The sequence below is a fragment of the Saccopteryx leptura genome, chromosome 1 (assembly GCF_036850995.1).
Source record: "Saccopteryx leptura isolate mSacLep1 chromosome 1, mSacLep1_pri_phased_curated, whole genome shotgun sequence".
Lineage (NCBI taxonomy): Eukaryota > Metazoa > Chordata > Mammalia > Chiroptera > Emballonuridae > Saccopteryx > Saccopteryx leptura.
Genome location: NC_089503.1, coordinates 170493595 through 170506607, shown reverse-complemented (window position 1 = coordinate 170506607; position 13013 = coordinate 170493595). Strand labels below are relative to the sequence as shown.

At 44.3% G+C, this 13013-nt stretch overlaps 1 protein-coding gene across 25 annotated transcripts in view; it reads left to right on the top strand.

Moving 5' to 3' along the window:
- The window catches only part of ESRRG (estrogen related receptor gamma), a 548848-nt gene that overhangs the window by 256403 nt on the left and 279432 nt on the right, over positions 1 to 13013 (top strand). The window contains exon 1 of one of the 25 annotated variants that reach the window (XM_066379956.1): positions 12250 to 12391. The exons of 23 other annotated variants lie outside the window; for them this stretch is intronic. In XM_066379956.1, coding sequence (XP_066236053.1) covers positions 12339 to 12391 — 53 coding nt within the window. In that variant the 5' untranslated portion in view covers positions 12250 to 12338. Of the gene's footprint in view, positions 1 to 12249; positions 12392 to 12431; positions 12654 to 13013 lie in introns of those variants that run through there. One more of the 25 variants, XM_066380101.1, reaches the window with a different exon arrangement.

Here is a 13013-nt window from a genome sequence, read left to right as displayed (position 1 = left end):
CCGGGATCCACCCGGCACGCCCACCAGGGGCGATGCTCTGCCCACCAGGGGGCGATGCTCTGCCCCTCCGGGGCGTCGCTCTGCCGCGACCAGAGCCACTCTAGCGCCTGGGGCAGAGGCCAAGGAGCCATCCCCAGCGCCCGGGCCATCTTTGCTCCAATGGAGCCTTGGCTGCGGGAGGGGAAGAGAGAGACAGAGAGGAAGGAGGGGGTGGGGGGTGGAGAAGCAAATGGGCGCTTCTCCTATGTGCCCTGGCTGGGAAACGAACCCGGGTCCCCCGCACGCCAGGCTGACGCTCTACCGCTGAGCCAACCGGCCAGGGCCAGTCTTGATTTTTGAACCAAAGAAAGCAGCATTGTGTCAAGAGAATATTTGAATATATAAAGACCAAAAATAAGTTGTTTTTTTTCTAAACCATAAATAAGATAAAGGAGCCTTGATATATGCCCTATGTTACTTATGGGACTTCTTTGGGAAGATCTTCTGTCTTTATTAGCAAATCTTCAGTGCTTATCTCCTCGGAACGGCTTCTTCATGGAGAGAAGATTTTAAAAACATCTTAAAAGTTTTGTGTGTGAGGCCCTGGCCAGCTGGCTCAGCGGTAGAGCATCAGCCCGGTGTGTGGAAGTCCTGGCTTCGATTCCCAGTCAGGGCACACAGGAGAAGTGCCTATCTGCTTCTCCATCCTTCCTCCTTTCCTTATTCTCTGTCTCTCTCTTCCTCTTCTGCAGTCAAGGCTCCATTGGAGCAAAGTTGGCCCGGGTGCTGAGGACGGCTCCATGGCCTCAGCCTTGGGTGCTAGAATGGCTCCAGCCATAATGGAGCAACACCCCAGATGGGCAGAGCATCACCCCCTGGCGGGCATGTCGGGTGGATCCTGGTCGGGTGCGTGTGGGAGTCTGTCTCTCTGCCTCCCGGCTTCTTATTTCAGAAAAAAAAATACCAAAAAAAATAAAAAAGTTATGTGCATGATTTCTCTTTTATCCTTCCTACGGGTAAATTTTAGCTGATACCAGGTTTCCCTTAGCCTTGTTTAGTTTTTAAAATATACAAATATTGATATAACAATGGCCTGTACACTCTCAAGAGTTTCGGGAAAGCCAGGTGTGAACAAATTGCAATCTTATTTCTGACCCATTCAAACTACTAGAGTGTTCCTGAAATTTTTGATTCTTTTCCTGTAGCATTCCTTGTTCCTTGCTCATTTATTTGCAGCTTAATCACAAAGGACGTTATTTCTCTATTCGCTGCTTAACCAAAGTCACAGGCTACAGCTACTGACAGCTCTCACCAAGCTCACAGTTATGGAATGTATTCAGTGACCACCATCTCTGGGGACCAGGCACTAGGGCTCTTTGTAAAACCATGTTCCCCGCAGCACCCCAAAGATATGATGCTAACTTCAAAATCTTTGCTCCTGCTTTGGAAAGTTTGCCCTGAGACCTGAGATGCATCCTAGGAGTGAAAGAGGCATTCCATTGTCATCCTGGTGAATCAAGCTCAAGTTGGCTTTTCCTGCCAATACCAGGTTTCCATGGAGGAACCCAGCCTTGCTCCTTTACACTTTGTACGCATGCCATTTGGTGTGCATGCTGTCAACAGTTCCCTCTGGAAGCTGGTTTCTGTGCGTGAGTTCCTTGTGCAGTGGTGGGGGGAGACACCCAATAGTCTACGCCCCATCGTCCCCTCACTGAACCTAGAAAGACCTGTAAGAATGGGAATGGGATGGGGAAGTTTTAAATAGTCCACACACTTAGGCTAGAAAAATTAGCAGCAAGCATATGCTTTGCAAAATCGTCGCGTGACCGTCAGGGCGGTTCTATTGTGTTCAGCTCATCAGAAATCTGAGCCGCCCTCCACCAGCTGCGCCCAGTGCAGCCAAAGGTCTCAGGTTCTGTTGGCAGACACAGCTCGGCCGTTGTTGCAACAGCAGTATGTGCGGGCCACCAGGTGCAGGGCAGCCAGAGAGGTCCGAGCCCGGGTGGTCCTCCCTCACGCTGGAGTGGCCTAGTGCATGTGGATGTGGGATAAGTAGGCACAGTGCTCCAAGAGCAGACGGCACACCTGGCCCCCATTCTGCAAGTTCCCTGGTTGGGCAACGAGCACACGCCATGCCTTTGTGATCATGAGGGGAGAAGTGCCGCCCTAAGGGTTGGCACTCAGCCTTTGCGATTAAGTTCTCAGCTGTGCCTCCGTGGGCCAGGGGTGGAACATCTCTGGGACCTCAGTGACCTTCTTTGTGACACTGGGAGGATTATAGTCTCTACTTCAGAGATTAAATGAGGCTTCTAAAGCGCTGAACTTGGGCCTGCCATGTGGCCGGCCCTTGACTGTGTCCCTGTGGCACGCTCGTTCATAGGGTGTGTGATGCGTTCCTTTTATAAACAAAGAAACTGAGGCTGTGAGTCATGAACTCACCTAGGACCACGTGGCCAAGAATAGGGGTCTCATTTTCTGGTTCTCATGCTGTGATAATAACCACTGCTCTATGCTTCCCCACCCCTATCCCCAATCAAGCTCCTGATGTACCTGTTCTATATGAAAGTGAGGGGAGGATTTAAGAAAATAACAGTAAGAAATAACCTTATAGAAATGAACTTAACCTGAGGCATCTCATCCTGGAAGCCGATCACATTTGAACTAAATAAAACAACAACAACAAAAATACAGTATGCTTTTGGCCAGTATCTCTGTCCACAGCTAAAATGATCAGACTTTTAAAGTGGACATTTCACTTTGCTGGTGAAATTGGCAAGTTTAAAAAAAAATAATTATTACAGTGTGGTGATTGCTGGGGGTGGGGGTAGGTGGAGGAGGGGCTGGGGGATATAGATGGGGAGGGAAAGAGACTGGACTTGGGGTGATGAACACACAGTACAGTGAGCAGATGTGCTGTAGAATTGAGCACCTGAAACCTGTATAATTATGTTAACCAGTGTCACCCCAGTAAAATTTAGTGAAAAAATAAAATAAATACAAAATGATTAATTTGGATCAGTCTGTGGAGCCTTGTGTGTGTGAAACTCTCCACAGACATTGAGATGGGCTCTGAGCCTTGGACAGAATAAGGTGGAAAAATGTTTACAGTTTATAGCTGTGAACGTACGCTAGAGTATTTTGCCTGAAGCCATACAGAAACTCCTGGGAGAAGCAAAAAAGGCACATTTTCAAAGTGAAACAGACCAAAGGAAGTAGCAGAAATATTACACTGCAGGCTTAGAAGCCATTTACAAGGGTGTATTTAAAAGCCTATACAGTGAGGAATCTTTACGCTGCTTCTATTAATAATGACTTGTGTCTACATTCAGAAATTGGTTTGCAAAGGCATATCTGGAGTTATCTAAACAACCAATTATTCATTTGTTGTTGTTGTTGTTTGAGAAGGAAGAAGTTGCATCCACCAGTTATTTGAATGATTTTGACACTCAATTCCCAAACAAGCACACAAAACAGTTTGTGTGTGTAGGCATGGAATAACTCAGCTCCCTCTAGGTTGTGAATTTTATCCTACAGATGGAATTCCCCATCAACCCCCCCAAAATAAGTACTACACAGCACCGGTCTGCCGCTCATGGCCACAGCGCTGTCTGGCTGCTATTTCGGTTTGATTGTTAGAATGCGGTCCAGCGGTCTGGGAGGTGTGCCATCTCACCAAATGATGACAGTAAAGTGTTGAGTTGAACAGGAGCTTTTGGGTGCTTTGTGGGCATTTTTGTTTGTTTGTTTTCCCACCACAAGCAGCTGAGGCATTTGGGCACATTAGCACTACCGTTAGCACATAATGCAAAATGGATAATAATTGGGCCGAGGCACTCCTGGGATGTCAGTGGTACGGCGGGCAGGAAAGTGGGCATTCTGAAACAAATGACACATTAGTCCGCTTAATCTCCTTATCAAGAACCAGATCCACAGCCGAGGTTCATAATACATTAATAAACACCAGTTAATATCACCAAGACACTAGTCCTCACATTCACGAGATTGGCAATTCTTGCCCAAAGAAGTGAGCGTGTATACTGAATGATCTTCCCCCACCTAAGCAGGACTTGGGGGAATACACGCCCAGATAAAAAATGATAGCCGCCCTGGTCAGTTGGCTCAGTGGTAGAGCATCAGCCCGTCGTGTGGACGTCTTGGGTTCAGTTCCTGGCTAGGGCACATAGGAGAAGCACCCATCTGCTTCTCCACCCTTCCCCCTCTCCTTTCTCTCTATCTCTTTCTTCCCCTCCTGCAGCCAAGGCTCCATTGGAGCAAAGTTGGCCCGGGTGCTGAGGATGGCTCCATCGCTTCCACCTCAGGTGCTAGAATGGCTCTGATTGCAATATACCTCAGATAGGCAGAGCATCACCCCCTGATGGGCATGCCAGGTGGATCCTGGTCGGGCGCATGCAGGAGTCTGTCTCTCTACTTCTACGCTTCTCACTTCAGAAAAATACAAAAGAAAAAAAAATGACAGCCATTATTGATGAAGCATGCTTAAGCATTTATGGACAATTTAATGCATGTCAATGTTGGTCAAGCAAAGATTCAGACCTTGATTTTCTGGGTTCATTGCTCGTGTTCCTGTTACCCACTCACCCCCACCTCTGTAGAATGAAAAGCTATCTGCTGGTATAACTCTAAATAATATAAACTCTGATATTTTGTGAGTCATAGTCCCTGAACCCATTTTAACTAGAGTCCAGAATATGACAAGTATAAGGAAAGTCCAGAGTACCACTAAGTGCTTGATATTATGAAGGCAGCCTTTACACATCCCCATCTCACCGACGACAGAAAGTGAGTCCCATGACATTTTACATGTGGAAACTCTGAGACACAGACAGTCTCAGCTCAGCTGGTTAGCGTCCAGGAGTATCACTAACGAGGCCGGGCAAGATTACTCCTCTAGGTGCTCATATCATGTGTTTAACAGACAGCAGCATCTGAGCTGTGGGCTTGCCACTTGGGCGTCTCCAGAGCATGACTCAGCCAGCCCTGCTCACGGGATCTGTTAGTGACTGGGCACTGTGACAATTAACCTCTCCAATTGAACTCTGGCTACCCCTTGAGCTCAGATTCCATAGGACTTGTGCTAAACAGTTCAGCTGTAGAGAGTTCTTTTGTCCTGGTTAACGTGATGTTTGAGTTATTTTTGTATTTGTTACGAAAGGAATATTCTTGTCTCTTGAACTCCTTCCACCCACATTTTTGTCACTTCTGTCCTCATTGTTATATGGTACAGAGAAGAGAGACTAAATTTATGCTTATGGGTCCATTGACCAGGGGGACTTTTATCACTTAGGATATGATCATAATTGAAAAGGGAAGGAGAGGATGATGTCAGGCCAAATTAAGGAAGAGGAAGGGATAGATTTGAAAAAAATATGTACAAGGGATGCAAGCTCTATAGAAATTAGACTTATATTAGAGCCAGAGTTATCAAAGTGTGTTTCTGAGAAAGACTGACTGCTAATGAGAAAAAGACAAGTCATAATACATAGGGAAGAGTACACAAAGCAAGAATATCTCTCATTGTCTTACAACATTTATAAATGCTGTGGCTATGTGGTCAGAAATGATTGTTGGCACCGGCTGAGTAGCTCAGTAGATAGAGCGTCATCCTGGTGCACCAAGGTTGCTGGTTCAGTTCCTAGTCAAGGCACACATGAGAAGCAATCAGTGAATGCACACTAAGTGGAACAATGAAGTGGAACAATGAGTTGATGCTTCTCTCTCTCTCTCTCTCTCTCTCTTTCTCTCTCTTTTTTTTCCTCCTCCTCTCTCAATCATTGGAAAAAATTTTAAAAAAAGATTGCTGTTAGTTTTGCTTTGTTTATTATGCAATTTATTGTGTAAACAAATATCTCTGCAGAAATTAAAGGCCGATAGCCCCCCAAAATAGGTGAAATAGGACATTTATCTATTCAGTAACTATGGAAAGATAAACTTCTTCCCTGTCATTTGATTTTCGCAAAGCACGTAAAGGTATCCACTTAGTGTCATCAGATAAAAGCAAAAAAGAAAAGGTTTTTTTCCTATTCTTTCCACATGGACTTAAAAGTAGTGTGTTAAAAACAAACAAGGTAAAAAAAAATATGGATTTAATTTCCGTCATAACTCAAACACCGTTCTGTCTCACAACTTGATTGTTTCATTCAGGATCTTCTCGTGAGAGGGGGACCTAGAGAATTGCAGGGTAATGATGCCTCCTACCTTTCCAAGGACTGTCTGCTACTGTTTGCTCTAAATCACCTGTGATCCTGTGGTGGATACACAGTATTGCCTCTGTTTTATTGACACTCCCCACCCCCCGATTGTCCCATGGCCAGCAGGTCACCGGAGTCAGCTCCTCGGACTCTAGCTTTGTTCTACATTCCTCAGAACGACGACAAAAACTATTTACGTTTTGCTTGAATAGCTTAAACACCATTTTAGAAGACTTTTAGATTGCTTTTGAACATATTTGAATGCATCTTTAGCCATCACGGGGCTTAAAATGGAAACCCTTTTTTTTTCAGCTTATCTGTATTAAACACCTGTAAAAATCAATGGGGCTGTATTTTTTTTTCTTATAATGCTCTGTTCCTTTAACTAATGCCAGAAATAATGCACAATTTATTCCAGCGTGTTCTTTTTCCCTTGGCCTGATGTTCTCCGGTCGTAAGTGGCATGGTATGTAAGAACTTACTTCTGCTGACTTAATAGTAAAAGTGCCGGGTTGGTGTTGAAATTCAACCAATTGGAGCCTAATCCTCAAGAAGAAATTTGCTGTCTCTCCTGCTGATTATCAGCCGTCTTCTTCATGATGAATATGCAGAAAGTTTATATTTTTATTTATTTATTTACTTGCCGGTGCGCCTGCTTACATAAATGACCAATAGGAGAGGTTCGAGTTAACTAGCAATGTTTTCTTTTGAGCATTGTTATTTTTCCCTAAAATCAGAAGTCATTACATTTATATTGAAAATATTGAGTGGTTCGTATGAGCTTCATGCCAAACTCAGATTAGTGTGCTGTAGCCCATTACAAATGGGGAAGATGGACCGTTTTTTATGAGTTGGAATAAAAAAAAATATGATAATAATGTCTTCTCATCATCATAAAAAACGATGATAATGCCTAAATGAAATATTTATATTATCTCATTTTACTTGATAGATTCAATCTTCTCCCATACCAAACACTTCCTCCGGCGCCACCGTGGTCTCCCTTTGAATAAAAAAAGAAATCTTTGTAGAATTCAGATTCTATGTGTGTGGGCTCATATATTCAATAATCAAATATTTTAACTGTCTGTGGTTTTGAAGACTTGTTTTGCCTCTCAAAACAGGCTCGTCAGTTTTGACCAGTGCAGGAAGGCAGGTTCCATTTTTGTTTCTCTGTGCACCTGCTAATGGTTTGTTCCCAAGTATTGCTTTTTGGGTTAATTCTTGAACAAAAGTCTGTGAGTGTATACATGCACATATATCATATACATTACATATTACATGTACATGCATATATTATATATGTTATATGTGAGGTAGACCATGCATCACATATACTTGATAGAAACCCTTGGCGCTGATCCACGTATTCTTAATGCCATTCTGTCCCTTTATGAACTGCATTCTGAGGCTCCCACTGGCTTCTCCCAAAGGTTGTGTCTCCCCCTCATGCACCATGTTCCCTTCTGCCCAGCTGGGCCCTTTTCAGACTTTTCCCATTTTCTTTGAAACTTCCCATATAGAAGAATTACCTCCATCAAGTCATGTCAGGATGGCTCTGTAACATCCACACTCTGAACACAGACCTTCAGGTTGTGGCCAGGAGCCAAAAGCAATAGAAATAGCATGAGATGGAAAGTCAGGCACCCTCTGCCGTTTGCACAAGAGCACCCATGCCTGTCTGGGAGTCGGGGGCGGGGGGCAGGGTGGCAGCTTGGGGAAGGAGTGTGAGTCCTGATGATATACACGGGGAAAACTGTGACCTGGGCCCACGGCTGCTGCGGTCTCTGCCACTGCTCTCCTAAAGATCCCCGACTTCCCAAGAACAGTTCCCAGGCACGTAGCTGTGTCACAGGGATTTCACGTGAACTGAGCTGTCCCTCTCCATTCCTCTATCCCTCCCTCCCTTGTTTCCCCATGCTCATCTCATAGAAGTGAGAGAAAAGAGGAAGAAGAAGAAGAAGAAAGAAAGATTTGAGGCTTGCCCAATCTGTCCTGACATAAAGAGATGTTTAGCTCTGTGAGAGGTGGTGGAGGCCAACTGCGAGCCTGACTGACATTTCCACAATGTGTCTGCGGGGACTGCTCCCACCATGTGTCCCTGGCTCCCGAGGGCACTCGTCTACCTTGCAGTGAGAGGGGCTTGACAGTCCCTCAGGCCCCGGCGCTCAACACCTTGTTAGATCTGTTGACAAAGACCCTGTTTCTGCTTTAGCCCTTCTGGTGTGCAGGAGGTGTTCAGGTTTGCTGAGCGCCCGAAGAAAACATTTCTGAGGAATTTTCGTGTTTAAGGTGAGAAGAAAGTGCCCTGTTTTCTGAACACAGTAATTTGCTGTGCAGTTCTCTGACATATCAAGGGCAGATGTTTTGGATTCAGCACAGAAATGTGGCTGCAGCACAGGTCTCCTGTAGTCCCCAATCCGCGAGAGTTCAGGTGTTAGAAATGTAAGTCATCACACTGCTTTGTAGCCGCTGCTCATTATAGCCCCCAAGTCACTGGGATCTGCTTTTAATGATGAACAGAGGTCTTTTTCTTTCTTCTTCTTCTTCTCTTTTACTAGCACAAAGCAGGTGAGCCCTTCTTCAGTTTGAATAGTACATTAAAATTTAGAAACAACACTAAAAACACCAAACAGCCTGTATAGTGAACAGGAGTAGATTTTGGAGTCAAATTTAGTTTGAGGATCTTGGTTGAATTAATTATCCTTTCTAACTCTTGATTTGCCATTAACATTGAGGAAAAAAGATATGGTTAGGAAAAATAGTATGCTCCCTTCAGGATTATTGTGAGAATGTAAGGTAATACATAAATTTTGCTCAGGTGTATAAATATGTAGACTTGTCCACAGATACATATATAAGCTGACCACTGGCCACCTAACAACTCCTCTGCCTCTTCTTTCTTTAACTTCTTTCCTTCCCATTTCAAAAAAATTAGAAAAAAAATTTTTTGAAAAATTATGTGAAATGAAGCTTGATGTCTGTGTGATGAAGTTAGGGGCTGAGGAATGGGTTCAGACCAGAGCTGTGGTAATGTCACAAGTGAGCTATTACACATGATTGTTACCAAACCTGACAGTTCAGTCTCCAAATTGTTACATGGAGATTCCTTAAGCACCTGTGCTCCAGACACATTTAAGTTTCTAGTTCAGATGGGACAGTTCTTCAGCGTAGACATTTTACATGGACTTCACCTCATCCTCTTAAGTGACCATAGCCCAGATGCTCTGACACCTCGCATGACCCTGCTCCATACATTGGCTTTAGAGTAACCCTAGAACCCAAACACCAGAAATTCTAAATTTTCGTATTGGCCAGGATCCAAGAACTTTTGTATCATATTTGGATGTGTCTCTAAATCCCCCTGAAGAGACTCATCTCTGAAAGGAATCTCATTTTGCTCAGTCAGAGCCAGGGTAGGAGGACTTTTAAGTTGAGCAGGGGGGAGGTTGGGTGAATACATTTCTAAGATTTCATTTATTCCAGGATTTCATGACTTTTTGATTCCAAAGTGGGGATGTTCCAAACACTCTAACAACGCCATGCTTAGCAATGAGATTAGTGTATGTATTCCCTTGTGTACCAACTCCACACGCTAAGCCCATGCCTGTACAGAGTTAGTTCTGGCCCCTGGAAAGCACTCAAGAAAGGGTAGTTATTACTACTTCACAAGCCAGGGGTCTTGGGTTAAATCTCCCTCCCAATAAACCCCTTTTGAAAATTCTAGTCACAATTTGCAATAAACTTTTCTATTGGCAGAGAAGTGAAGAGTTTATCAGAGGTTCAATGGATTCTCCCACCAAGCACAACTGAGACCTGACTCCTTTCTGTCAAATCTCTGTACTCCAAGGTTCCTTGCCCTCTATCACCAAAATGCAAAACATATCCCCAAAGAAAAAACATTGTGGTAGAATGTATTAAGTATGTTGAACATTGTCAGAAATAGACTATGTTGAAAATAAAAGCAAATTTGGATGAAAAATCCAGTTTGCAAACTAAACTTAATATTTCTACTAGCAAAGCGTTGTCTGTGTCTATGAGTCCTATGGACCACTCTCATGAGTACAAGACTTACCCATGTACCAAGAAATCACCAAAGAAAAGTTTTGGGATGCTTACAAAATGACAACCCATTTCTCCTGGAATACCACAGGATGGCCCATAGAGGTGCCCTTGTCTTTGCAGGTAAAAACAAAGCCATCAGGCAGTGGGTCAATAGTATCAAAATTTGGGGGACTTCCAACTTGTTTTCCACACCAGAAGTGTGTTTACTACATATGCATGTCAAACATGACTCAGAGGCTGCCTTGCTCTCGACTGTGAGTTGTCACTCACTGATTATAGCCGCGTCCGTCATGCCTTGGCGCTCAAGGACTACAGAGAGCTGTCCCTTCGTCAAGACTGCGGAATTGCTGGGCAGGCTCGGATGAAGGGCAGCTACAAATGAGTTCTGGGGCCCTGGACTCAGGCAGGATTCCATTACAAGCCCACAGGTGCCCATTAGGCATTCTCTACCATTGCGAGGGAATGGCAATCACATCATTTGGGCTTATTCTCTTCACATTTCAAGAGTGAAATAGGAAAGACACACCCTGAATATAATTCGCAGTGTGGCCAGGTGCTGTCCAGCTCTCGCAAGATGCACGCGAGGCTTCAAAAGTAGGGGATTTGTTTCATCCGACTCAGTATTTCTTCCATTTGAGTTTTCACCTGATACTTAATTTAACTCCACGAGTAATGTAATACACTGGGCCAGGACTCGAGTGAGGTGACTGCTAGTGCAGCCTCCCGTCATTCCTGACCTTGCAGCTGAGTATTAATTTGAAGCAGCGGAATTAAAATTTTCCTATTCTTTTGCATTGTCATGCCTCGCATTGATAAGCACAAAGAAATGTAAATAAAAAGACCTATTTCAGAACCTTCCCTCGCAACCCTTTTTTTTGTTTTGTTTTATGACAAAAGACAGTTAATTAACATACTAGTGGTAAGCAGCCTTCCCAAACTCACACTAATTATGTATTCTGTTGACCGTGACTCTAGTCATAAGGTAATTGGCTTGCAGCAACATGACATTTCAAATCATCTCTTGAAATTACATCAAAAAGCCAGCCTGTTTTGTTTTGATAGGGGAACAATCAATTTGATAAGTGGTAACACAGCTCATTGTTTCACATTAATTAGACTAATTGCTGCATGTTAGCCTCTGAAATAGAAAGAACTTGGAGAAGACAAAGGCTGTGCCCTTAGCAGGCTGTGCGTGTGACTGTTCCACTTGCTTGCACAGACTGTGGGCAGAAAACAGAGCTGTTAGGAGGGAGCTTTGCGGGAAGCTGGGTGTGAGCAGTAGTTTGATGTATTATGGCTAAATACACAGGCTTTCTTTAGATGATAGTGTCCAGTTCCAAGCCCCGCAGAGGAAAGTAGGGATGAGTCTGAAGATCTCTTTCCCAGCTAACCAGGTCTGGGTTTGAAGGAGTTACAACAGTCTCCCTGTCTCCCTGTGTGTCAAACCTGGTACACACACTGTGTCCCTGACAGGGAGACCCTACTTCCATCCCTGTGTAATACTACTCTGGGCACAAATGCCTTTCAAAAGGAAAGAAAGAAAAAAATGTGGCAGGAAAAGGGCCATAGCAAAACAACATACCCGAAGGAAAAAAAATTATTTTTCTCCAATTACAAATCACAGTGTTTTAACTCACAGAGATTTAGCCAACTGTGACTGTGGAAACCTAACACCTCGGCTGGGCAAACGACTTTCAGTTTGACAGACTGTACCTTTTGTATGCGCCCGAGACCACCGGTTTGGCCAAACCATACAGAGTGATCCTTATGACACCAGCCCATGTCAGTTTAGCTGGCAATGAAGAGCGTTCCACTCGTGACCTGCCCAGACTCCTGATGCTCACATAGGTGGATGCTATCGGGTGACCCGGAGTCTGATGCAATGGAACAGAACTCCCTTCCAAGTTACCAGTGCCTGGCGCTTTAAAAAACCCAGCGCCCTGTCTCTGCCACTCCGGTGCTGTCTAGTTAGCCACGCTCTACCTCGGAATACTGATCACTGCCTCGACGGATGTGCAAATCGGGGGCCTGTCTGTTTGTGTGGCTCTTCATGCCTCCTCCATTGTCACACGTGACGTGGGGGAAATGAGTCTAGGTGTTCGATTCTACAATCGCGTTCTCACCCAGCTTTCAGTGAGGTTAGATGTTAAACCATCTGGTTGGCTTTGGGCTGAACTTGACCTAGGAGACAAACTCTCAAACAACAACAGACTCTGCTAACTGCCACTGCAGCTCGGTTCAGAGAATAGTTTTCACATGCCCGTGCGGTGGAAAGGACTTGCTTTCTCACTAGTTTCTTCAGCTTTTCCCAAGAGTGGTGTGGTCTTTGAACAGGAAGGACAGCAGTATATAAACATAGCAGTTTTTATTTTTTTACCATACGATACACATCCCAAAATTGTAAGTACGATGTTCATCCATTTGTAAATGCTTATGGGCTTTCGCTGCAGTGAGAGAGGGAGAAATGGCAGTGAGATTTGGACCTGGCGTGGGAAATGAATTTGAAACATTGAAACAAGAGTGGTTTGCTTCTGTATATAATGGTGTCTTGGGTAGGGAAGAGGAGGGGTATGTGTGTGGGCATTTGTACCCAGGGAGAGCGTTTCAAATTCTTTTCATTTATTTATTTTTAAGTCACTCCCTCAAAGGCATGATCCTCCAGCAGGAATTTCAGAGCACAGATTTGGGCAACAGGTTTAATTCAGTCATTTTAAAAATAAAAGAGTTTTGTGGTAGGGCCATGAACTGATTGCTCCTACC